This window comes from Drosophila melanogaster, chromosome 2L (assembly GCF_000001215.4).
Source record: "Drosophila melanogaster chromosome 2L".
NCBI lineage: Eukaryota > Metazoa > Arthropoda > Insecta > Diptera > Drosophilidae > Drosophila > Drosophila melanogaster.
The window spans coordinates 17813940-17841648 of record NT_033779.5 but is presented as its reverse complement, the minus strand read 5'-3'; the positions used below and the strand labels follow the sequence as shown (position 1 = coordinate 17841648).

General features: G+C 38.5%; 1 protein-coding gene across 2 annotated transcripts in view, besides 1 other annotated feature; it reads left to right on the top strand.

The window, feature by feature from the left end:
- CadN2 (Cadherin-N2) overlaps positions 1-27709 on the top strand; it is an 88277-nt gene that overhangs the window by 33599 nt on the left and 26969 nt on the right. For both annotated transcript variants that reach the window (NM_136011.4, NM_001042903.4), the window contains 2 exons: positions 13766-14228; positions 25932-26075. In NM_136011.4, coding sequence (NP_609855.3) covers positions 14177-14228; positions 25932-26075 — 196 coding nt within the window. In that variant the 5' untranslated portion in view covers positions 13766-14176. The remainder of the gene's footprint in view (positions 1-13765; positions 14229-25931; positions 26076-27709) is intronic.
- Positions 16527-21671: a mobile genetic element.

The window sequence follows — 27709 nt, the reverse complement described above, 5'->3', positions numbered from 1 at the left end:
CACCTGGCTTTCACTTGAACTCTCACTTCCGATTCACCGGCTGCAAGTGAAATGTTTGCCGCTCTTAATTTATCATCTGGGGTTCATTTGCCGTAAGTGAGTCTGCGGTGTCATTATTTTTTGTGGCTTTCGGGACTCGAGCTGAGCCCTACATGCCATCACATAAAAAGCGATGCTTGGCATTATGATTAGGGTACGTGTGTCAGCATTGTCCGCATAATGGAAGCGGGCTCAGAAATCGTTAAGCCAGGTTAGGGAAGCAATTGTGCTGCGGCCCGGATAACTTGTCCGCCTCGGGACCAAATTTCACTCTCAGCGAAATCATACGGTAATCCAAAGCCAACAGCCATAAATCGCCCTGATTGCCTTCAATCTTGTCGAAGGTCCTTGAACTGCTTGCTTCCTCTTACTCGGTGGGCTGTTCTGCATTCGAAGATGGGGATTAATGGTTCAGCCCAAAAGTTGATGATAAATTTGGGCAATGCATCAATGATAAGAAACTGATGTTAATCGCAATAAGTATTAAGAATATCCAGGTCGCAGTATATTTATCTCACATAAGAACCAAAAGGACATTAACTTAAATTAGTACTTTATAAGAATGTCCTTTGCTTATTTGCCGTATAAAGTATTGCTTTGAACTGAAGAAAAATTGCAGTCAATATGTTTTTGAGTTTTAGCACTCATCCCACCCTCACTGTTTATAGCCCAACCCAAAAAACCCAACGAAAGTGCAGCAATAAAATAAAATTATTATATTTGCCGGCTCTGTTGAGCGGAAGATAAAATAGTTGCAACTCCCAGCGCTGCGACAGAAATTGGCCATATATCCCGGGGATGTGAAATCGAGCCATTACACAAGCCAAAAGCCGCGGGTCTGCGATTCCGCCAAATGTCTCCCGATATGTGGGCGGGAATTGAAATGGGTCTGAAGGGAGGGGCTACAACGGCAGTCAGCCATGTGAGCAATTTGGTAGCCCCCGCCGAATCCGAGGCCCTGGGCCACCGAAAGGACCAGATTCGCAGCCAGCGACGGGAAATCGAATCAGGGACCCGCAGCTCACAGCCAGATAAGCAGCTGTGATTTATTGCATCTAATTGCTCACGAGCCGATCCGCGAACGTGCCCCAATAACATTTGCAGGCTTCACACCTCAGCGAATTCGAGCCGGATGCCCCAATGTCCAAATTGCCTCAAAACGGCAGCGGAATGCTATCAATGAGCACATACATTTTGTGGTCGACGGCTACTGCCAGCCGCCAATCAATTTAAACTAAAGTGGTTACGCTTCATCAAAACCACTTTCCATGGGCATTTTTGAAAAATATCAAAACTGTCATAAACAGCATGACATTAAAGCAGATAACTTGTTCTTTCGCAGACAATTCTTTAAAGTTACAACTATAAATATTTATATAAGCCTAAAAGTAAATATAAGTCTATAAAGGTAAACTTAAGGTAAAACAAATTGGCTCAATCAAATTGATCAAACAATTCTGAGTACTATTCCTAATAGCCAGAAAGGGAAAGTAAAGTTGAAAGCATTGAAATAAGCCGATTCGCGAAGTAACAAAGCAAAAGTAAAAGGTTCATGAAATTTTGAACAGCAGAAAAAAATATAAGATGAAGCACAATTTGAGCAGCACCCTCAGAAAAATCTCTTATTCTTTTTGCAACCATCAAGCGACATTAAAAGTTCAAGAAGGGAGACTTCTAAAAGAAATCGATGTGGTCAAGGGAAGAAAAACGTATAAATCCCATCATGAAATTTGCATGCAACAAGAGAAGAACTGCAGGTTTTTCTTTCTGACTCAGTTTAGCAACAATAGATATGTGGAACACTTTTCATTAAATTTCTACCAGACACAGATGCAATGCAAAATTTCCACTCACTTGATAAAGGCTAGCTAATTTATTCGGAAATGTTTGAGCAGCGCAAATAAACGAGCGACGCTACATGACAACAATTTAATGAAATTCACTGTGGCAGCGGCAGGAGCAGCCTAATTAAATAACCACGCCCACTTCAGCGCACTTCGAGCGTAACCTTCGTCCTGCCACGCCCCCTGCGGATATTTCCACCCACTGACCTGCCAGGGAATGGATAACTTTATAACTCGGGCTAACTTATTTTTTGCCACTCGAACGCTTTGCTTTGGCTTCGAGCACCTGGCCAAAAAAAATCCTAAACCCACTTGAGTTTTCAACTTTACATCTCGTAACGAGCAATGTCCAGTAGGATATTTAAACTTTAATGGGGGTTAATTTTTGGCGAAAATAGTTCTCAATTGTTTTGAAAAAGTACCGAAATAAATATAACATTGGGCAGAGGCAATTTAAGTAAAATTAACTTCATGCAAAGTGCACCTAGTTAAAAAACACCAGAAAAATGTTCATATTTAAATATAACCACAATTAGTGGTGCTAAGCAAGTTATTAAGGCGAGATAATTTGTTAATTCACACATGTAATTATTAAAATGTCTTAAAAGAACCCATCTGTTGCGCTGGTTTTCTACAGACAATCAAATTCCTCAACCTGACAGCCCATTAAGCACCGCCTGCCTGTAACAAATTCATCCCTTAAACTCAAAAAACATTTCTAATTAACTTTTAAGCCACAGAGCAGAGCGAAAGCAGATACATTCAATTTTCACAGCTGAAATTTAAGCTATTCAAATTGCACTTTGTACATAAACATATACGTAAAGATTTTAAAAGTTGCTTAACTTCGTGTTGTTGCTAAAACTTTGCCACTGAACTTTGCTCAAGCATCTATTGCAAATATTACATATAAAAAAGGGAAGGAAGGCAAATGAAAGTTTTTCTGTGTAACGTAAAAATTGCTCACTTTGTTTTCCGGTGAACCCAAAAATAAAGTTGCTAAAATAAAATTTAATTTCAACCTCTTCCTCGTTGTCGTCATGCAACTGGAAAATAAAAACGAAATGGATAGAGAGAAGTGGGTCAATAAAATGCAAGTAATGCATAAATTTGCAACAGAAACTGGAACTCGCAACTGAAAACCAGGAATTGTGCCATGCCCCCAAGGAAAACGGGGCAGCATTAAAATAAATAAAAATTAATTGGTATGTTACCAGCCGTTGGGAGTGAGAAAACACCGACTAAATGGACGGGCTGGAGCAAGGTGCTGTGCATTCAGGAAACTCAACCGGAGTCCACACAGTTGGGCAGCTGAGTCAACTGCTCGGACAAAAGTGGGCTATGCATATGGGGCGTGGCAAACAGATAGAGGCGGCGAGTGGAGTGGACTTTCTCCTCCTCACCAGTTCAAGTGTATTAACACAGCAAATAAAGAAAATATTACAAGTAAAGCAAGGCAAAAGCCTTACTCTTCAAACGGCAACATTTTCGCTAGGTTTATCCTTTCAACAATAATTCTGAAGACCGCAGGGAAAGGCAAATAAAACGTGACGGCCTTTATTATGTTTCATAAGAAAAGCAAGACGTGACGAGATTTTCCCAAATAGGCCGAATGTTAATTGAGTGAAAGCCAGTAAAGGATACCTTTGCTAAGAACCTGCCGGGTGTATTAAGTGTATCAGAGATTAGGCATTAAAATTATAGGTACATGAAACTCTTCTTCAGACATTCTGCATAAATTAAATGCGAATTAAATGCGCTGACAGTCTTAAATTCCTAGAGATGTACTACCCAAGTCTACCCGCTAGAAATCTTTTAATCACACTTGTGGTTGCTCAAATTCAAACACAATACTTCCCGCCTTTGACTTGGTCTACCAGCTGGTCTTTGAACTTTGGCTAACTTCTTAAAAGTAATCTTGTGTACTTATGACATTCTTTTCAAGTTTTTTTGGTGCACGAACTTTAAGCTACCTTTAAACCTGGAAAAATGAAATTTCAAAACTTATGACTTGGCCAACTTTAGCAGGAAACACAAAAAAAAAAAAAAACCTTCGGCAATTCCGAATTGTGCATAGAACTCGTTCATCAAATCATTTTATGGTAACTACGGAGCAGATTTTGTTACTCTAGGTAGTAAGCAGTGAAATGCATCCCCGGGAAATATCAAAACTAGCAAGGATAAAATGCAAGGCAGTTGCAGCAGCATTTTCCCAGGCATCGAAAAATCATGGAGTCGGGGGGGAGAAAAAGTTGGGGAAATGGGTCACACGGCTGAGTGCATTTTTGGCGCGTCAAAGATGTCGATGTGCAGCAAAAGCAGCTGGCAGGGAGATTTCCACCGGCTTGACAGCAGGCAAAGGAAAAAAGGAAAAGCATTGGGGAAAATTGTGTCCTGTTTAGGCGTGCCTGCCTATGAAATATGCTAATGATCAACTTGAGACATGTTCAAATTATTGTCACTGCTTCGGCTCCGTGTTGTTTGGCCTCTTAATTCTTTCTTTAAAACAGCAAACTTATCCACATTTCTTTTTAAAGGAAAAACAGCTCTGGCGGGAAATCCGGAAAAGGCCCCCAAACGCAGCCCGCTGCTAATTAAGTCAGTTGCTGCTCTCTTTATTACTTGCGTCATATTTTTTCAGTCCGCCACTTCTTCTCGAGAATAATACTTTTTCTTTTCTTTTATTTTGGTTGACTGTTGCCACTGGCAACGTTTTGGCACTTTTGTCTGGCTGCGCAAATTGCTGACAAATTAATTCTTATAAATTTAATTAGTACTGCATTCTGGTCAGATTACCCTCTGGTAATTTAAGAAGCTCGCAACGATTGAGCTGAATTCTTCCTATGAGTGTGAGAAGTTCGCGAATAAATTTAAAGAAATTCGTAAATATTTACCAGCCAAGGAACCCAAAGGGCATGACAGATGACTTGGGGATTATTATGCAGCATCTGACAAACAACTGGATGACATCTCAACCTTTCGCAAATTTTATTTTTCCATTTTAATTGCGAGTTTTTTGCGCTGCCACTTTTTTGTCCAGGAGCTAACTAAGGCGCAACAGCGGAAAGGACTTTTCCACACACCCATGTCCTCAAGAGGAAAGTCTGGAATATGGGCAGAAAAAGTTAATAGGAACGGCCACAAAAATACACCGAAAGAAACTATTTGTGAATTTCATTAGATAACTCTAATGTTTCTCCTTACTCATTTTCTTTGTATTGTTAAGAATTGATTAAAATATTGATTTTAAAGTACAATTTGTTAAGATTAAGCCCTTTTAACGATGCAGCAATTACTTCCTAAAAGAATGAATAATTATGATGTCGTATTTTTGCTGAATGTATCTGGTACAAGCAGTGCTCTTCCCAGCTCCTTCCCATTTTTCACCGTGCACTGTGAGCGGGGAGTGTGTGATTGTAGCCAATGCAAGGACGAGTGCACAGGATCCTGCATTAGGTTCCTGCACGGTTCAGTGCTTCAAACTTAATCCTTGCTCTGCTGGCGCCTCTTACTCCCCGCGGCTTCGCTTTTCCGGCTCCACCGCCGATTTCCCAGCTGTATGTGTGAATCGTTAGTGTATAATTTTAAAGTTGGATTAAGCTAAGGAGACGAGGGCAAGCAGGAGCAACAAGGATGCGCACAGAAAGGAATGTGATGGCAAAATCAGGTCAACTGTATGTGGCACTTTTACAGCTTATTACGGCAAACGAAATGGTACCGCCCACCGCCCTTTTCTGAGCACTATCTGTTTGTCACCCTGCAGCCTTTTATGGAGCTACATTATCGCATAATGTAATCATTGGCCCAAATGATGGCATGTCCTCAAGACAAATTCTTTGTTATATTAGCCTTGGCAAGCCGCGCTAAAGGCACGTCCTTGCAGTTCGTCCATAAAACGAGCAAAACGGAAAGGGAGAGTGGGTCCAATAAAATAATAAAAGTAAGTTTAGTTAAAGGCAGTGCAAATAATAACACCTCAGTGCCAACAGCTTGTTTCTCAGGGCTATAAAACGGCCATTAATTGGCTTTTCACAACGAGAAAGACACTGAAAGAGAGTGCAAAATGGAGTGGAAAATAAATACGAAATCAACTGCATTTAGTCAGCTATCTTTAATCTACTACAGACGTGCAATTTAATTAATTTCCATCGATTCCGAGAGCCCTCGACTGACTGGAAAAGTTGCGCGCACTTAAAACTGAAACAATAGAAATCATTCTTGGCTCAGATGGCTGTGCACTTTCCAGCCAAGCAATGCAGTGGGAAAATGCCAAGTGAAACTAATGAGTTTCCGCTAAAGTTTAAGTGATTTGCGGTCAGCTTTACCTGCTTCACTTTTCGCAGTGATTCATTTTCTGAGCCCCACTTTCCCTCTCAAGAGCCCAATAATGCAGTTTTATGAGTTCTCAGTCTTTTATTTATTCACATACTTTGGGCCATCTCTTTCTGTTTCCTTGCGAGAATTATTTGTATATCTTTTTGTTTAGGAAGCGAAATTTGCATATTTATGGGACAGTTTTGTAGAGCGAAATAAATCTGCGGGCCATAATGCAAAATGAGGTCCGGTTGTAAAAGAGCCCCTTTTGGTCCAAGGGGCCAGCCAAGTATCTAGCTTATTGATCTATCTCAACGAATATATTAACAACAGAATTTTGTTTACATTGCGACGGCAATTTGATGTTCCAACCAAGATTATGCCCCGGAAAAAGAAGTCAAGTTAGTTATTGTGTTTTTCTTGTTGAGCATGAAATCCCAATCCTTTTGTGGCCCGGGCAACTTTTTAATGATCCAAATGCTCGATTGCTTGGGTAACAAACAGCAATTTGTCAAGGCAATATAATGCGAAACTTTTGTTCCACAATAATTGATTTACTTTGCCACCCTGTCGTCAATCAATTGCCATGGCGAGCACTCATACGCCACGTGGTACCGGGCTCAAGCGCCGACATAACGAGCAAACAACAGCAAACTCTCTTTGGCATCGGCATTACATGCTCCGCTGCTGATAACGGTATAGCTATAGCTCATGCGTCTGTGTCCGTGTGCGTGAGTGCTTGAGTGTGTGCTGTGAACACATTAGGGGCGTGGTCGGACGCCCTGATTGATGTCACTTTAGCTGTCTGTCCGACTCGCGATGCCATCGATGATGGAAGCCCTGGATTCTCGAGCATTTCGCAAGCGCTCCAGAAGTGCGATCTTCGAATTGAGTAATGGGCTACCGAAACTCCTCGGAGTTGAGTGGATTGGAAAGGACATTGGCACCAATTGGGCAAATTCCCAAAATAGCAAATTCCTAGCATAATAATAATATAGAGAGTTTCAAGGATATATAAGCACAATGTTACTGACCTTTGAAATTCATTCATTCAAGCTCCTTGTTCCTATTGCAGGTATAATTTAATTAATTATGTTATAATTTTCATAAAATATTCTACTTAGGGTCTTAGGGTTACCAATTTCAGCATTTATATTTTTTTTCTAAATACTTTAGCAAAATCACCCCTTTTTAAGAAGATTTTCCGCATCATTTATTCGCCGCACCCGCCATCCCTAAGTAGAAAATAATAATTCCACATGAGACCCGCACAATTGCGCCATTTAGATGAGTTCCAGATCCTCCGTTCGAGTGAGAGGGTATACGAAAGTTTTTCGGCACGTGACAAAGGGCTGGGAAGTTGGGAAAATGAGGAAAATGTAGGCGTGGCTGATGCGTCTTTAGCTTCTCGCCTTCCGTCTCGCGATTCCGTCAGCCGCAAAATGGCAGGCAGAAATAATGAGGCTTACATTTATGAAATTTATGCGTGACACCCACTTGAATGCGAAAGCGAAAATGAGTTTGTCTTTTGGCAAAAGGCAGTACCAGAAGCGAGTGTCTTTGACGCTTATCAGCGGGTCGCCAAGGAGCGTGAACTCCCCTAATATTGCGCCTTTGTCATTTTTAATCTTAATAAAAGAAAGTTTTTGGACAAAAGTGCCGGGCGAGGCGTTTTTATTGCGCCACTAACAAAAGTCGTGCGAACAAAATGTTTATGTCACATGACAAAATCGTAGGGAAGAAAAGTAAGGGGCGCGTCATTATTATCAATGCACGTTGACGAGAATGGGCGTTGTGGGATGGCCAAAGTTTGCGCAAAACTTTCACATGAAATAAAATCAAAATATCATAAACACTTGAGCTGGGGGCGTGTGTCTGGTCTGGCCAGATATATATTTATTTATTTTTATGCCCGTCGACAAATGCCATTAGATAAATAATACCAAATAGAATTGGCCAAGCAAAAAAAAACTTTTTCCCGGTCGTTTTTAGTTTTTCTTTCTGGCCCCGGCAAAGCAAATAAATAGAGCCAATAAAAGCCTTGAAAATTGATGAGGTTCTATTTCCACTGAAACTTTTCTGACACCCTGGCCTTGAGAATGCCCCAAATGAAAAGTTTAAGAACTGAAAATGCCGCAAATAAAATCAATTTATCTCCCATCGCGCTTACTTTCGATCTGCTAGAATCCAAATATTTTCTAGTATTTCAAAGCATTATTGCCCGGCTCTTAATCCGGTTTCGAATTAGTCCTCCGTCACTCTAATCCCATCAAAAAAAGCAATACTTTTTCTGCCATTTGACTGAACGAACTATAACGCTATAACACCAAGTAACGTAAGCGTGTGTGTTTGGCTGTATGGATGTGGGTGTGGGTATGGGAATAAAATATACACTGAAATTTTTATTGACTGTCGCACTGAAAATGAAACTGCAAAAAAGAAAAAATCCGGCGCAAATCAAATAAACATTCCGCATAAAATAAATTCCGGGGCATTTCAAACAGCGCCACCCCAAAACTGAGTCCGAGCAAATAGAAAACAAATTGCATGTGCAAAGGGTGTGGCTGGTGGTGCTATTTTATTTTCGGTGGAGCGGTGAAGCGATTGCACTGCAGAGGAAAAAACCAAATGCTGGAAATCAAATAAATCAAATGCTCGTAAATAAATCATTTGAATTTATTTTCATTTGGCCAAAAACGAAATGTTGACAAAATAAAAGCACATAAATACTCAACGCCCGAAAACACGTCGATTTCGCATTTACGCAGCCCATTCAAGGAGCACACACACACACACACACAAGCACACGCATGTACAGCATATTCCTGGCGCGAGCAACAAGAGTCCTGCTGACTGACATCGGACAGGCGGATGAAAGTGGCGAAACTAAGGACCCAGGGATCTCGTGAGCCTGTCACGAGCCAACAAAAGCTAAAATGTTATTTTCACACTTCCAGCTTTGCAGCTGGGCTTCTGGGCTCCTTGGATCCTTGAATCCTTGGCTCCTTTGCTCCACTGGTGTTCTGTTTCCGTTTGTGTGCCCTTCACTTGCGGTTAGTTATTTCGTCCCCGAGTGCTCCGCCAGCATAGCAATTGTCCTTTCGCCACACTGAAACACATATAAACGGCGGTCGTATTGCTGCTTTTATGGTATTTCTTTTTATTAGTCACCAACTGTCGATTGTTGTATATCCATGACAACATGACACGTCTGCCGCAATAGAGTATCTTTATAATAAGACGATTATGGCTCACTAAACCGACCTACAGATGTACAGTGTTGCTTGGCTGCTTGAATGGCACTTTATTGATCTTAAATGGAATTCCGTTTCTGAGAAATCTTCAATAGATAGCTCTCCGAATTCAAAGCACATCACATCAGGTGTACAAATTTAACAAGTCTGTAAACATAAGATTTTTATCATACTTGCAACTAATTAAAATTTGGTGAAATTTCTGAGATAGTTTGGTAACCCATCTATGCAGAGTTCAGAATAATTCAGAGTCTTGACCGATCCCAACTCAATATCCACTGCGGGCGAAAGTTTAAGACAAATTAACAAGGCGGGCCCTCAGCTACTCTACAAATTGCAGCTTTCAACAGGATGCCCTGACGAAGGTGGTGGCGGAAAATCCTTTAAACCCAGGAATTGCTTATGCCAAACGTCAGGCGGAGAACTACTGGAACAAGAGTTTCTGAGTTGCTGAGTTTCTGCTTCCTGTTCCCTGCGGTCGGATGTCTTCAGCTGCAGCTCTACATCTTAAATGAATGCCGAGGGAGTTGGGAGTCGGGACCAACTGCAAAAGTTGGCCACCACAAAACAAAGAAACCAAGCTGTAATTAATTACATTTTATTTGGGTTCCGCTGGCCCGGGAACGATTGATTATTTCGTGTGCGCATATTTGCTGCTTCATTTGTTTGCCAGCCCGGGAAACTTGAGCCAAAGTCCCATTTTCCTGAGCAGTTTCACCATCCACCGAAAATCAACCCGCCCACCAACCCAAATCCGTCTTACAGTGTCTCGCTAATTGAATTGTTAAGCGCATTTGATGCGCTTGCCAAGTTGCTCTTTAAGGATGCAATTTTGCTGGGAGCTGCTCGTCGGCGAGCGTGCAAACACTCGAGTGGATGGAATGGTTGTTTGTCTGCAACAGGCAGCAATCTGCTGGCTGGGGTTTTCCCCGGAAACGCTGCTTATAATTGTTTCCCCCGCACCGTGCAGGCACTTTTCCATCTGCCGACCGCCTTCATTCACTTTGTTGTTCTGCAACTGTGAACAGCATCAACAACAATAAGGACATACATATGTTGCCTGCTTGTTCTGGCTTCGGTGTTTTTACAACTTCAAGTTTTCATGTTTTTCCATTTATATGTTGTTGTTTTTTTTTACTTCCTTTATGCGTTTTTATTTTTTATTATTCCGCTCCTCCGCTTTTTTTTTATTTTAACTTGGTTCGCCAGATGTTGGCTTTGGCTTTGGCTTTGGCGTGGCTATGTGGGTCACTCACTTTTTGCGTTGTTAACTCATTTGAATTGCACGTCAACAATTGTGAAAACAAAGCGAAAACTTTTGCCATTTGTTTGGCCAACAACAAACAGCATTCGACAGCACCAACTCTTACAACAACAAGAGCAATAAAAGCAACAAATTTGTCGGGGGTCCCCAGAATGCAAAAGCGTTTTGAAACTTGAGTTCTATCTGCTAATTCCTTAGATCATCCCCTGGAGCTGCGTAGACACATACATGTTTTAATTTTTAGGAAAACTTTTCAATTGCGACAATCAAATGCACTTTGTGTTGCATTAAACAATGCTTAATTCGCTGGATTAAGTCCCTCTTGTGGAAAGCCATTGTGATTGTAATGTTTTCACTTGGAAAATAACATTTAAATTAAATAGATAGAAAGTAATTAGTTATGTTCATTTTAATTACATTTTTCTTGTACAAGTGTTTAAACAAAACATAAAAAGGAAAATATTTGAATACAAATAATAATGTCAGCTTCATTATCCCTCATCGATGTTCAGTTATTAAAAGTTAAGCTTTTACACAAAATAAGAATGGATTGTAACTTTGGCCGTCTTAATCTTTTTTAATTTTGCACATGTATTTTATTAAGCTATATGTGCGTTTGCACCGATTTCGTTGTTTTTCTTTTGCAATGTCGTGCTTTAAAATGTGGCTTTTTCAAACACCAACTGTCGGCATTTCTTCTCAACTCAGCAGGTGGTCGACAAGTTGTGGCAGCTGGTTTTCATAAATAAACGAGTTGATTTCTTGTGGTCTCCATAAACTTGTCATTCCACATCCATTTGGTAGATATCACATTTCTTTCGTTGCTTCTGCCACTTTCTTGCAAGTGAACTCTGCTAATTTACTTGGCTGGCTTCCTTCCCCTGGCCACAAAATCCACCGTCTTCGGCGGAGGCTTGTGGGATCGGGCAAGTTTATATTCATTAAACTTCCGCCACATTTTGCGCTTTATATTTTGGCGCTTTCAAATGTCGGCCCGGGACACTCGACTGAAGTATACCCCTCATGCTGCCCCGTCGCCCGGATGAGTGTGCGGTTAGTTTTGGCCGGAAAGTTTATGCTTTTGTATTTCCGGCGGGGCTGGGCAACAGTTTTACCCACTTCCTCTTCGTTATTTTTCTTTTCTGCTTTGGCCGACTTCATCTTGGGCCGGAAAAGTGCAATTTCGAAATTTGTGCTGCATTGAGGCTTTCTTTTCTTCGGTCCGTTTGAAAGAAAAGTTAAGAAATGAGCATGTTTAACTTTTTGGCAGGCAAAGGAGCATAAGACAGCCGGCCGAAAACAAGAAAAACTCTTGTTTGCCGACTTCAATTTTCCATCTCCCGTTTTATTCGATGCAAGGCAGCAGCTGCCGTTTGAGCAGGAGCTTGCATAAATTTGCATAAATTGCGTTAAAGGCGGATTATAGAGCCGGCAAAATGACTTAAAGACGGCAAGTCTGACGCTAATTTCCCTGACCTCAATTTTTACCCAGCTTGGTTGGTGCTCAGCAAATCGCTGTGAAATCGGGATAATATGGGCGATGCGAACAAAAAGAAACTTAAGTCTCAGGAATATTTTTTAGGGATTTAACCTAACTCGTAAATCTGATGTACATTGTTCCCATAATATTTAATATAATATGTATTTTTCCTTTTGATGGTAATATTAAATTTTTCCCAGTGCCTGCTCTATATTTTTATTCATATTTGAGCGTGCCAGTTGGCTGGCAATTGATTTGGCTAGCTTTTGCCGGCTTACGGGCTTATGACAAAACCACCAATAGCCCATCAAAGTCCAAGCAGGCTATTTGTATGCGGTGCTCGGCGCCAGAGCGAAGCAATTGAGTCACTAATTACTTTGCCTTGGCTTTAATCGTTTCGCAACGCAGAAGTGGATGCTTCTCCGCCGGCCAGCTGTCCATTAAAAGTCCCTTCCCAAGTGGGCCAAATTGTTAAAGTACATTTTGGGGGAGGTGGGGCGGTAAAACGAGGCTTCGCCATTACCCCTTATAGCATAAACAATTAAATATTTAGGAGCCTGTCCACGCCTAAGGATAAAGGTCAAGGCTGTGGCCAGGACTAAAAAGCTCCTTGGGCGGATTTTGGGCAGCTTTAGCTGCGTTAATTGGCCCGCCTTGGACGGCTTTTGTTTGGTCTAGGCCCAAGTTAGCTAATGGCCAACTGTTTGAGCAGCGTTTGAGAATTTCCTAGGCAAGTTTGGCAATTCTAATTGCTAAGACTTAGGCGCTACCTCGCCTGGAGCTCTACCGAAACTAGAGCATATCCTTGGCAGCAGCTTGGACCTCTAAATAACAAATCTGTTGCAATAAAAGTAATGAGCAACTTTTTATGGGATTAACCGCTTACTTTGTATAGAATTAACCTCGGGTATTATGCAAATAATACAGATTCATGCAACACTCTAGTTTATAAATGTAATTAATATATACCATGAACCAAAAAAATGTTGCATATAATAATGTTTGCCTTTCTTAAGTTCCTTATGATGAATTTCTTCATTCACTGATTCAATGGGAAACTTAGCTTGACCTGTCAATCAATCATAATCATACAACTTTTCAAGTTCTTAGGACCCATAATAATGTTATCAAAATCATAATTATCATTATTCTTTACGTAACTAGTTAACCTCACCCATCCTTGTCAATCATTAAAAGTTACTTCCATATTTTTGGGAAACAAAACTTTATGTTAACCAAATCTAATTAAGTGGCCACGAAAACGACCACAACTGCTGGAAAAGCTTGCTTAGAGTTTTTGACAATGTGTCAAGCTTTTAATAGCTACGGATTATGTTGGCCATGGGGATAATGGCGAAATGTGTGTGTGCGAGACATTGTTGCTGACTTAAATAAACGAACAATTTTAATTGCCATGCCAAGGACAAATTTAACCAGTTTAATAAACAAGAAGAAAGCTTCAAAACTCCGCTTAAAAATTTTGATAAGCTCAAACAATTTCGTTCAAGGTCGCGGCGCGATGTGAAATTTTTAATTTATGTAAAATATTTTTTGTGGCTTGTGCTTCTAGCTAGTCGCTGAGTGCAAAATGATAGCTTGAGTTGTACAAACGAAATATTAATGCCAACTACTATGAAACACGCGCAGCATTTTGATTTGTGTGAACGCCATAAAAGTGCACAGCGCAAATTGGATAAATACCTCAAAGGCAACAACCACCGCAGCAACTCATTAAAACTAGTGCAAATCAACAAAGGGAGCGGCAAAACCGGAGAGCTCGAGAATCGCGAGCTGGCACAGGCAAACTTATCATTTTAATCACAGGAAATTGCGGAAAGGTGTCGCTGCAGAAGAACGAAAGGAAAACACAGCTGGCCAGCCAAATCGACGCAAATTAATTGCTCAGCGCTTTGCGACATTCAGCAGTTCGTTCACTTACATCCGCCGAAATAGCTTCTGCTGCCATTGAAACTGCGTAGTTATGGTCGATCCATTAAAAATCTTTTGGGTTTTGACAAATAGCACCTATTTGGGTAAGTGTGTACGGCCATTTGAATACCCTCTAACTGAGAACTTTGTGTAGCTACTTATAAGTGCACATGATTACTTACCCATGCGTACCGGCGTTGTTATGGCAATGTAAATGGTCTTGTGAAAATTTCATGAAGTGTAATTTGTTGCGGAGGCGAGAGTGAAGGAGTCTGAGATTCTGGGTCTACACGTGTATACGTGAGGGATCCTGGCTAACGACGCCTCCGGGGATGTGTCTGCCCCTGGTCTTAAATATGCATTTATGTTTCCCGGCACTTTCCGGCGCAATTTTCTTAGTTGATTCCCTCTCGACGTAATGAGGAATGTAGCCAACACTACGGCAGACAAATAGCTAGAAATAAAACACAATCATTTTTTGTTATGTTTTTGCTATGTTTTACATAAACAAAAATGTCTTGAATCTTAAAATAATAGCTCCAACAAACATTCATTCAACTAGTGAACTTATATGTACGCTACTTACCTTCTGAGGGAAAATATATTTAATAGATGTAAATAAATGTAACAAATTCATAATTAGGTTTACTTAAAGTATAGAGACTTTCGTTTTCAAAAGAGGTAGTTGATAGTGTCATAATCTTGTTTTAGGCCAGGAAATTTAAATTAGATAGACAGACTACACTCCCACCCGTTATTTAAGGTACGAGTTTCCAGACTCAATCGAAACCTTAAATTAATTCCTGATTAGAATGACTTTTAATATCGACGCACACAAGCCGTGACACGGCACACATGTCGTATACGCAACACATCTTCACAGATAAAAGTGCAATTCTGCGAACCAGCTTTTTAATTGCGGCTTTTGGTGCTGTTCCACCATTAACCCTGTCATCACAGCCCAGTGAAAACCACCCCCTCGTCGGATGTGGGTTGTAATTAACACGCCGGTTCACCGCGGTGGACCGTCCTGTTTCTTAATGAACAGCGGCGATGAGAGCGATGAAAACGAGGCCCATAAACAAGGTCTCCACCTCACCTTGTCCTCCTGTCCTCCTGCCCGAGAACTCATTATGACTGGCAAAATATTTGTCAACTCATCAGAGTTGTGGTGGGGGTCTGGGAATAGCGCCATATTTTTTTTATATCGGTACACCGAACTGTCTACACTTTTCCCCCCTGCTTTTACGGACTATTTTGTTTTGATGTTTGTCGCTTTGTTTGTCACTGTCCGCCGCGCACACTTTTTAATTAGTCCTTGCTGAAAGGAAACTCACAGGAATTTTAATGCGCTACGCAATGCAGGAGGTGAATGGCAAAAAAAAATCTTCTAAACATTTCATAAGTTTAATTAACAATTTTTTGTGTGTTGGTTAACTCGCGAAAAGCACAGGGGATAAAGCTGAAGTGCAGGTCACTTCCGGCATCGGATGTCGGTAACGATGATCATCATCATCGGGCCGGCTAATGAATACAAATATTCCGCGCTCTTGGACCCGGTTTTAATTGAAATTTCAGCACAACAAAGAGGCCCAAGCCAAAGGGCCCGAAAAAATTCGAGCTGGCCATCATCAAAGTTAATGAGCTGCACGTTACTGGATACAAAAAATGAGAATTGAATACATGGTCGGCTGGGTCCAAGGGTATTATTTGAATTTCGTGGGATTCAACGAGTTCATTTAACGGATTTAATTGTACTTTGTTTTAGATGGAGATGAGTCTGTGCAAAGGGTATCCCTTGTGAGATTTGTTTTAATGCTTACACAGCAAGGGGTCAAAATGGATGTGCCTAATAGCTAACCCAATAAATGTTGAGCCAAAAGATAGAATAATATATCATGTTTGTTTTTGCCATTTAAAATTTTATGGTATTATCGATTTACAATTCGTTGTACTAATTATTTATTGTGTATTATTTATGGAAACATTTATACCGAATGTAAAGTGTCAGCAGCAGTTGTGTGCAAGATCACAGAACGTTGACGGCAGCAATAAATTAATGGTAAAACTAATTATAAAACTCCCGCGTCCCAATCACTTATGTCAGAAGTCAAATGAGTTGCCATTATGCAAATTCTCAACTGACAAACGCAAGGCAACAAAGCCGAACCCTTGGCTTTCATCATACATCAACATAATTGGCGTGTAAAAACTGTCAGGCAGTTTAAACTTTTGCCACATGGCATATCACGCATACGCACTGTTAACATACTTCCTCTTCCGCCTGCCAACACTTGGGGCATTAAACTAATAATAACTTTTACACGCACAATTGGGTGGTATTTTCTGGCCTTCACGCCGCGCCATCGATCTCAGTCAATATTTGTTTTAGTTAGGATAACTGTTGGAATATACTATTCAACCTACAAAAATAACGTTAAACAACACTACTTTATATTTGATATGAATGGCCACACCTTTTATGCCATAAAACATATTGTAAGAGAATACCACTCTTTTTATTCCTTCTTTCCTTCTTGTACGTTTTTGCTGTGAGTAGGTCGTGGTGCTGGTGTTGCAGTTGAAATAACTTAAAATATAAATCATAAAACTCAAACATAAACTTGACTATTTATTTATTTATTAAGAAAGGAAATATAAATTATAAATTACAACAGGTTATGGGCCCAGTCCATGCCTAATAAACAATTAAATTGTGAATTAAAGATTGTGAAAATAAATTGTGAAATAGCATTTTTTCACATTCTTGTGAAATAGTTTTTTTTTTTCACATTCTTGTGAAATTATTTCCTTCTCAGAATTTGAGTGAAAAATGGACAAGGCTAAACGTAATATTAAGCCGTTTGATGGCGAGAAGTACGCGATTTGGAAATTTAGAATTAGGGCTCTTTTAGCCGAGCAAGATGTGCTTAAAGTAGTTGATGGTTTAATGCCTAACGAGGTAGATGACTCCTGGAAAAAGGCAGAGCGTTGTGCAAAAAGTACAATAATAGAGTACCTAAGCGACTCGTTTTTAAATTTCGCAACAAGCGACATTACGGCGCGTCAGATTCTTGAGAATTTGGACGCCGTTTATGAACGAAAAAGTTTGGCGTCGCAACTGGCGCTGCGAAAACGTTTGCTTTCTCTGAAGCTATCGAGTGAGATGTCACTATTAAGCCATTTTCATATTTTTGACGAACTTATAAGTGAATTGTTGGCAGCTGGTGCAAAAATAGAAGAGATGGATAAAATTTCTCATCTACTGATCACATTGCCTTCGTGTTACGATGGAATTATTACAGCGATAGAGACATTATCTGAAGAAAATTTGACATTGGCGTTTGTGAAAAATAGATTGCTGGATCAAGAAATTAAAATTAAAAATGACCACAACGATACAAGCAAGAAAGTTATGAACGCGATCGTGCACAACAATAATAACACTTATAAAAATAATTTGTTTAAAAATCGGGTAACTAAACCAAAGAAAATATTCAAGGGAAATTCAAAGTATAAAGTCAAGTGTCACCACTGTGGCAGAGAAGGCCACATTAAAAAAGATTGTTTCCATTATAAAAGAATATTAAATAATAAAAATAAAGAAAATGAAAAACAAGTTCAAACTGCAACATCACACGGCATTGCGTTTATGGTAAAAGAAGTGAATAATACTTCAGTGATGGACAACTGCGGGTTTGTCCTTGATTCTGGTGCTAGTGACCATCTTATAAATGATGAGTCGCTGTATACCGACAGTGTGGAGGTTGTGCCTCCACTTAAGATTGCAGTGGCCAAGCAAGGCGAATTTATTTATGCCACTAAGCGTGGTATTGTCCGACTACGGAATGACCATGAGATTACACTGGAGGATGTACTCTTTTGTAAGGAAGCTGCTGGTAATTTGATGTCCGTAAAGCGTCTCCAAGAGGCAGGAATGTCGATCGAATTTGACAAAAGCGGTGTAACCATTTCGAAAAATGGGTTAATGGTTGTCAAAAATTCAGGTATGTTAAACAATGTACCTGTGATCAATTTTCAAGCATATTCTATAAATGCTAAGCATAAAAATAATTTTCGTTTATGGCATGAGAGGTTTGGCCATATAAGCGATGGCAAATTATTAGAAATAAAACGAAAGAATATGTTTAGTGATCAAAGTCTTCTAAACAACTTAGAGTTATCATGTGAAATTTGTGAACCCTGTTTAAATGGTAAACAGGCAAGACTTCCTTTTAAACAATTGAAAGATAAGACCCATATTAAAAGACCACTTTTTGTAGTACACTCAGATGTCTGTGGGCCTATTACTCCAGTTACTTTAGATGATAAAAATTATTTTGTGATCTTTGTTGATCAGTTTACACATTATTGTGTAACTTATTTAATTAAATATAAATCTGATGTGTTTAGCATGTTTCAAGATTTTGTAGCCAAGAGTGAAGCTCATTTTAATTTAAAGGTTGTGTACTTATACATTGACAATGGTAGAGAATACTTGTCAAATGAGATGAGACAATTTTGTGTTAAGAAAGGAATTTCTTATCACTTAACAGTGCCACATACACCTCAGTTAAATGGTGTTTCTGAGAGAATGATAAGAACCATTACGGAAAAAGCTCGAACCATGGTTAGTGGTGCAAAGCTAGATAAAAGCTTTTGGGGCGAAGCAGTATTAACTGCTACTTATTTAATCAACAGAATTCCTAGTAGAGCACTTGTTGATAGTTCAAAGACCCCATATGAGATGTGGCACAATAAGAAGCCATACTTAAAACATTTGAGAGTGTTTGGTGCAACTGTTTATGTGCATATTAAAAACAAACAAGGAAAGTTTGATGATAAATCATTTAAAAGTATTTTTGTGGGCTATGAACCCAATGGTTTTAAGTTGTGGGATGCTGTAAATGAAAAATTTATTGTCGCAAGAGATGTTGTTGTCGATGAAACCAATATGGTTAATTCTAGAGCTGTTAAATTTGAAACAGTGTTCCTGAAAGATAGTAAGGAAAGTGAAAATAAAAATTTTCCGAATGACAGTAGGAAAATAATACAAACAGAGTTCCCGAATGAGAGTAAGGAATGCGACAACATACAATTCCTGAAAGATAGTAAGGAAAGTGAAAATAAAAATTTTCCGAATGACAGTAGGAAAATAATACAAACAGAATTCCCGAATGAGAGTAAGGAATGCGACAACATACAATTCCTGAAAGATAGTAAGGAAAGTAATAAATATTTTCTGAATGAGAGTAAGAAAAGAAAGCGAGATGATCACCTGAATGAAAGTAAGGGATCAGGCAACCCGAATGAGAGTAGGGAAAGTGAAACAGCAGAGCACTTAAAAGAAATTGGAATTGATAATCCAACTAAAAATGATGGCATAGAAATTATTAATAGAAGAAGTGAGAGATTAAAGACTAAGCCTCAGATATCCTATAATGAAGAGGATAATAGTCTAAATAAAGTTGTTCTAAATGCTCACACTATATTTAACGATGTCCCAAATTCATTTGATGAAATTCAATATAGGGATGATAAATCTTCTTGGGAAGAAGCCATCAATACAGAGTTAAATGCTCATAAAATTAATAATACTTGGACAATTACAAAAAGGCCTGAAAACAAAAATATTGTAGATAGCAGATGGGTATTTTCTGTTAAATATAATGAACTTGGAAATCCAATTAGATACAAAGCTAGATTGGTTGCACGAGGATTCACTCAAAAATACCAAATAGACTATGAAGAGACATTTGCTCCTGTAGCTAGAATTTCAAGTTTCCGATTTATATTGTCATTAGTAATACAGTATAACTTGAAAGTCCATCAAATGGATGTAAAAACAGCTTTCTTAAATGGCACGTTAAAAGAGGAAATTTATATGAGACTTCCTCAAGGTATATCGTGTAATAGTGACAATGTGTGTAAATTGAATAAGGCAATTTACGGACTCAAGCAAGCGGCTAGATGCTGGTTTGAAGTATTTGAGCAAGCATTGAAAGAGTGTGAGTTTGTAAACTCTTCAGTTGATCGCTGTATATATATTTTAGACAAAGGTAACATCAATGAAAACATATATGTATTATTATATGTAGATGATGTGGTTATAGCTACAGGAGATATGACAAGAATGAATAACTTCAAAAGGTATTTAATGGAAAAGTTTAGGATGACTGACCTAAATGAAATAAAACATTTTATTGGAATTAGGATAGAGATGCAGGAAGATAAAATCTATTTAAGCCAATCTGCATATGTTAAAAAAATTTTAAGTAAATTTAACATGGAAAATTGTAATGCAGTTAGTACTCCTTTACCTAGTAAAATAAATTATGAATTACTTAATTCAGATGAAGACTGCAATACCCCATGCCGTAGCCTCATAGGATGTTTAATGTACATAATGCTTTGTACACGCCCAGATTTAACTACTGCAGTAAATATCTTGAGCAGATATAGTAGCAAAAATAACTCCGAATTATGGCAGAACTTAAAAAGAGTTCTTAGATATTTGAAGGGCACTATCGATATGAAATTGATTTTTAAAAAGAACTTGGCATTTGAAAATAAAATTATTGGTTATGTGGATTCTGATTGGGCTGGTAGTGAAATTGATAGAAAAAGTACAACAGGGTATTTATTCAAAATGTTTGATTTTAATCTCATTTGTTGGAATACAAAGAGACAGAACTCAGTAGCAGCCTCATCAACTGAAGCTGAGTATATGGCCCTATTTGAAGCCGTGAGAGAAGCTCTATGGCTTAAATTCTTATTAACTAGTATTAACATTAAACTAGAAAACCCCATTAAAATTTACGAAGACAATCAAGGCTGTATTAGCATAGCAAACAATCCCTCATGTCATAAACGAGCTAAACATATTGATATTAAATATCATTTTGCCAGAGAGCAAGTTCAGAATAATGTGATTTGTCTTGAGTATATTCCTACAGAGAATCAACTGGCTGACATATTTACAAAACCGTTGCCTGCTGCGAGATTTGTGGAGTTACGAGACAAATTGGGTTTGCTGCAAGACGACCAATCGAATGCTGAATGAAATTTTTTATATATATTTTTCAAATTTAAATTCCTGTAAACATATTTTGTTACAATGATCTGATCGGGTTTTTCTGGGTTTTCCCCGTATCCTCGCAGCAAATGCTGGATCAGTTAACACTTCCCAGAATGCACACCACCCACATTTGATAGTTACTAATGAATATTATTGTTATGTTTTTAATTATAGACGTTATTTTTGAGGGGGCGTGTTGGAATATACTATTCAACCTACAAAAATAACGTTAAACAACACTACTTTATATTTGATATGAATGGCCACACCTTTTATGCCATAAAACATATTGTAAGAGAATACCACTCTTTTTATTCCTTCTTTCCTTCTTGTACGTTTTTGCTGTGAGTAGGTCGTGGTGCTGGTGTTGCAGTTGAAATAACTTAAAATATAAATCATAAAACTCAAACATAAACTTGACTATTTATTTATTTATTAAGAAAGGAAATATAAATTATAAATTACAACAATAACCAAAAACTTTTTTTGCATATTACACAGAAAACTAAGGGGAAAACTTAATCTAACGTACATGAGTAAACACAACATAAGATTATCATAAACTTGCTGCAAATTTATTACGCGTTGTTTTACGTGGCTGTTTGTGTGTGTTAACTAAGCTCCGTTAAACGCCTAGAGGATTAAAATATTGCCGCAAAAACATTATGGTTATTTATTCGCACTCTACTTCTGCACATTTTCGGTCGTGTTTATTTATCTGTCTGTTTGTTTTGTTGTCAAACGATTTGCCCTGAAAACTAATTAGCAAATTAAAACATGTAATTTATTTATTTGCGGCATAACTTTGAGGGCGTTTGTTTAACTAGATTTTCCACCAAAGTAAACCATGCCAAAGGGCATAAAGTACGCCCTCTCGGTCACCAATAAGACAATTTCGGTTTTCTTTGTATGCCAACATACTTTGATGTTTGTGGCTGAATCTTAATCAGTTAAATTACCCGAATTTTTGATGAGTTGTGAAGTTTGGAAATTACAGAAATTATTGCAAGATAGATTCAATTATAGATTAAAATAGATTCAATAACTTCCTTAAATCCATCTAAAAATATGAAAAATTGATGTATCGAAAAGCTTGTATTAAATACAAATGCAAGGATTGGCGTCCAAAGATACCACCCTAAAAAAAGGGATAAGCTTTCAGTTGTCAAAGGGAAAGAGCCCCACATTTCCCCCAACTTCCTGCCAGTTTTAATGTGATGCGCTTTGTTGCCTTCTGAAAAATGTAGCTTCCTTTTTTGCTTCACAAAAACTACTTTGACTATTTCTGACTTTGCGAAAGTCTGCGTCTGTGTATCTGTGTGTTTTCCATGGCTGATTTGAACAGCTCTGACATTTGACGCCACTTTGCACACATTTTCCCTTCTCCCCATTTTTATTTCTTTTGCTTTGCTGAACAAAAAACCAAAAAAAAAAGGAAAAAACAAAAAAGAATTCTAAAGCAGCATATAAAATAGAGAAATGTTTACGGGATTGCGAAAGAGAGAGAGAGAAAAAAAACAAAAATAGTGCCAGCTGCCAGTCATTCATGGACTGACATATGGCTCACCAGCAGGTGGGCGGTGATGCGGCAGGGGGCGTGGCTGGGCTTGTTAGTGTGCCAGTTATGCGACCATAAATAGCTGACGGCAGCTCACCTGCCACTGCCCTCTGCCACGCCCCTTACTCCTCACGCCTCCGCCTGCACGTTAATAGCTTAAAGTGAGCCCTTTTGACTGCCCCTTTGCCAAGCGATGGAAAAATGCGGGGAAAGTGTGGAGAAAGGGACGAAAAGCGGAAAAGCGAAAACATACTACCTGGCTGATGACTTGGGCGCAGCCCACTTTGCTGCTCAATTTAACGCCAACAAAAAGGCAGCCACTTTAACCAAACACCAAGCATTGCTTTTCTACGCGGCACATCAAGGGGCTAAGAAATGTGATAATGCAAAGATAATACAGATATGATGGGACTAGAAAAATATCTTGAGTAAATCTGATCTGACTAAACATCCATCGCTTGTTGATCAAGCTTGATATTGGTTATGAGACAAATTTTCTTATTTAATAGTTAATGTGACCTTTTGATTTTATAATTAGCTTAAATATTTAATAAGGTACTAGATTTCATACTAATAAAGTTTAGCATAAGCTAACAAGCTTAACACAAACAAAACATCGTAGTAAATTAGGAAATTAAGTTGTCCCTGAACCACTGATATGAACATTCTTTTGACGTAAGATATATTTTTGCCGATGTTATTTTAGTTGCAGTCCATTTGCAGGCAACCGCTTTCGTTTACTGAGCCATAATGCGTGAGTGCCAAAAAAATTAAGTCAAGATACCTGGGGGCGAAGGGAAAAAACACTGCGAAATGCAATTTCAACTGCCAGAAATGTTTGCTCATCGTGTTTGCGTGTGTGTTTGTATTTATTCAGTATATTGTAGCAACACGCATTGGGGTCCTTGGAGTTTTCTTCCTAAACGCTTTCCACTCAACTCGCTTTTCCTTCTTTTTAGGGTCTTATTTATACGAGCCTTTGGCCTGGGCTGATGCCCAAAAAAAAAAAAACAAACAAATGTGTGAGTGTGTGTGTATTTATTTTGCTCATTTCTCATTTCCTTTCATTTTCTGGGCCAAAGAAAGACTAACACGTAATAGCTAGACTTACCTGCAACCTAAGTAAAGCAAAGAACTAAATTCTAAATTAGATTCTATTTGTCTTAGCCCATACTTGAGTATAAAAGAGCTGAAAGGCGAGGAGTTCATTCAGTTTTTTATTTTTATTTCCATGAAAAGAATTTCAAGTTTGACTTGAGCATTCAAACGAATGAATGACGTGTGTGAGGAGCACTGCCATAAACACACTTCACAGAAAAAGGGTGAAAGCTCATTGCATTTCAAATTTCCCGTCGAATATTTAATTGGTTTCTCAAACTTCTTAGTCCCGCAACTTTTGACAAAATTCAATTAAGTTACTTGCAAAACAAACAAAGCCAAAACAAATTAAACGTTCAACAGATTCTGTAATGCAGCGTTTAGGCAAGTCAAATATCGAAAGTTTGCTCAACACTTCCGCTTGGCCACCAAAAATTGTATTTTCAATTTATGTCATCTGCAAAACAAGCGTAAAAAATATAACGTAACATCTCAAGGACCCTGCCCATATGTGCTTTTTGTTTGCGCAATGGATAAATAACTTGCACTCTTGCGAAAACGTACATTTCTTGCTGAAACTTGAAAATTTCGAAAGCAGCTTTAAAAACTATTAAAGACCACAAATGTTGAGTGCATTCCAGAGAATGCTTTTGCAGCCGAAAGGATTGCCCCGGCAACTGTCGTCTTTTCAATATTTCGTATACGCAACGTGCGCCTGCTGGCCATTTTAATTCTTCCATCTCCATACTGCAGCTCTGCTCTTTTATGTTGTGGGACTGGCTGTTCACTCTGGCTGCTCTGGCTGTTAACGGGCATTTATTCTTGGTGAATGTATACATTTTATCGTTCTCATATTTATGCCCAAGTTGTGCAAGCATTTCGTGTTTTTTGTAAAAACAGATTATTGCTTCCGGCATTTGGGAACCAATACAAAAACAAGGCGGACCTTTCAAGTCATTCTCAGGCTCTTGGGAAAATTGAACGCTTAAACCACTTTGTTAGTTAGACGCATCTTGAAAATATTTTAGTAGTCTAATAAAATGGAACTTAATTATTTAGGGAAAACTTAAGAGCTTGAAAGCATTCCGTTGTTAATGACCCGACTTTTACATGAAATTCATATTTTTCAGGAAACAATTGTCAAGCAAACCAAAGTTTAAAAACTTTCACTATGGGGATTGCTAAAATCCACGCTTATTTGTGAAGTGCAATTTGCTTCCGTATTTGCCTTGAGCTCTCCTAGTCGAATAAAACTCATTAACGCACGTTCCCGTTCCGAAAACTAAACTACACAACTATCCAGAAAGTTTTGTTTGGCAAGACATTAGCAGGAAATAAGCAAATAAAGTGAGGCAAACAAACGTAGCTGCGTTTGCCGAAGGGAGAGCCGGAAAATCCCTCAATTCGCAGTGCACTTTGTGAAAACTTATTTTGCTTTCGACTGGAAAAGGGGGACACAAACTTTTCACTTTGAGTAGATTGTTTTGTGATTTCTGCTGGCTTTTAGTTGCGCACATATTTTTAGGATCAGTATATTTGACTGAGGCTTTATCTGCTTTAGCAAGGGGATAACATGCCAACAGTTTATCATACAAGCTGAGAAATTTGGAAAATCAAAAAATTGTGCACCAAAACAAAGTATTCAACGAAAATGTATCATCTAAACTTATTTTTTGTTGCATACTTTTTTTTCATATTAGGCTTTTCCAATATACCTAATAGTTGCTATACAATTTTTTTAAACTTTATTATGTTTGCTTCCATTTTTAGTAGTATCGAATTTATAGCTCAGCCCAGTTATTTTCGGTGTATAGTAAATTTGGTGATATACGTATGTGTGGGGTGGGAGTACTACCCTCTTTTATGCCTGCCACGTTTCGAACATAAACGAATATGTATACGACTTTCTCGACCGCAAAAGAGGCACGCGCGCAATTTGTCAATCAATAAATTTGCCATAATTAATGCTGCTTATTGGCATTTCATACACTAAGAGCATGCAACCGAGCAATCTATTTATACAGTATGAGTATCTATATCATGGCTGGCTTTCTTTTTCTTTCTCATTTGCAGTTACAAAATTTGTACGCATTGGTATTGCCGACAAAAACGATTCACCGCCGTATTTCGATAGATTTCTGTACGAAACTGAAATCGATGAAAATGCCGACTTGCAGAGCACTGTCCTCACTGTCAACGCCAAGGATCACAATGAGTGTGAGTAACAACAATCCAATCACTACACATAAACAATAAACCGTCCCTTCATCGGGCTTAATGTGAATTTGTCCTTCTATTGAAATTAGATTTTTGCTCGAGCGACGATATTCGTACTTAATCGCCTGAGCAAAAGAATATATATTGCATAAACTACCAATTGATTTCATTAAGTGTTTCTTTAATTGTAATTGACCGGGGGCCATACGCTCATATCATGTCCAACGATTTGCATTTGAAAGACATTAAGACGTAGACAGCTGCTTCAGGGAGAAAGTCCATCAAGAATGTCAGTGAGCTTTGGCTACATATATATACAGGATATATGCAGGAATTATTCGAGCAATTAAGGACATGAAACTAGTAATTTATTCAGAGCACGGCAATCATTGCCTTTATTGGTTTGTCTCATTACATTTTCAATTTAACAACATTTTGGTTAAAATTAAAATACTTGATACGCTCAATTGAGGCATTATTTCTTTATTTCCGGAACCACTGATTCACTCTGTAAATTATAGCAAGTCAAATGCAGCATTTCACGTAAATTGTGAAATAATCAACTTTTCAACATATATAAAGTAAATAAATAAGGCAAGAAAGTAAATATTTTTATATAAATAGCTAAAGTCCGTAATCTATTTACCTTCTCATTTATCGCAATCTAAAGTAAAAGCAAAACGGCAGTTATTGGAGAATAATTGGTTGCTTGATATTGTCAATTCATGCGACTGCGACATTTTCAGTTGGCTTGAGTCATGAATCCTATGACTTCCTTCCTTCCTTAGGCCACAAAAAATTATACGAAAAAATACTCGTGCATAGGGGAACGTCATAAACATTTGGCAGAAACCAATTGGGCAATTTCCCTCATGGAGCCACAGAAAATTTATGCATAAATATTAAGCAGGCGTTTCAGAATATTTGCCCCTTCCTCGCAGTCATAATAGACATTTACAACATTTATTTATTTTAATACATAGCAATGTTTGTTTGTATGTGCAGCCATTGTCAAATATTATTAGGCATCGGCCATGTACCGCAAATATTTACGAAACATTACAAAAATATAAAAGCTCAGTAAGGCGAAAGATACATGGGAGAAGATACAGCTCATAGTCATGCATAAATCCATAAAATACAAAGACAAACACAAGTGGAGAGCAAGTGAGCATCTAATATGAGTATTTGTATATCTGTCTATTGATTCCCATGCGGAAATTATTATTGTTAATACGGCGAGGGACGGGGAAAGTTCTTCGTCTGCGGCAGATACGATTTGCAGCACGAAAAACATTCAAAATCTCATTGAAAGCGTTTAACAACTTTTTCCCTACCGACGGCAGAGGCAAACTCGTGGGTAGAACTTTGTCTTTACTTGAATCAGTCTCCACAACAGCAACAGCTCTCAAAGGACATCCGAGAAGACTGCGAGTCCTTGTTGTCGCCGTCGCGACGACTGCGAAAAAGGCATTAACCCGAATTGGAAAAAACCAGAGCAGAAACAACAAAAGCACACTGATACAAATCCATGTTTAGCATGCAAAATACATGGTATTGTATTTATATCTAGAAGAAATAAATTCTAGAGATTACAATGTAATTGTTATACCTACCGGTTACTGAATAAAATT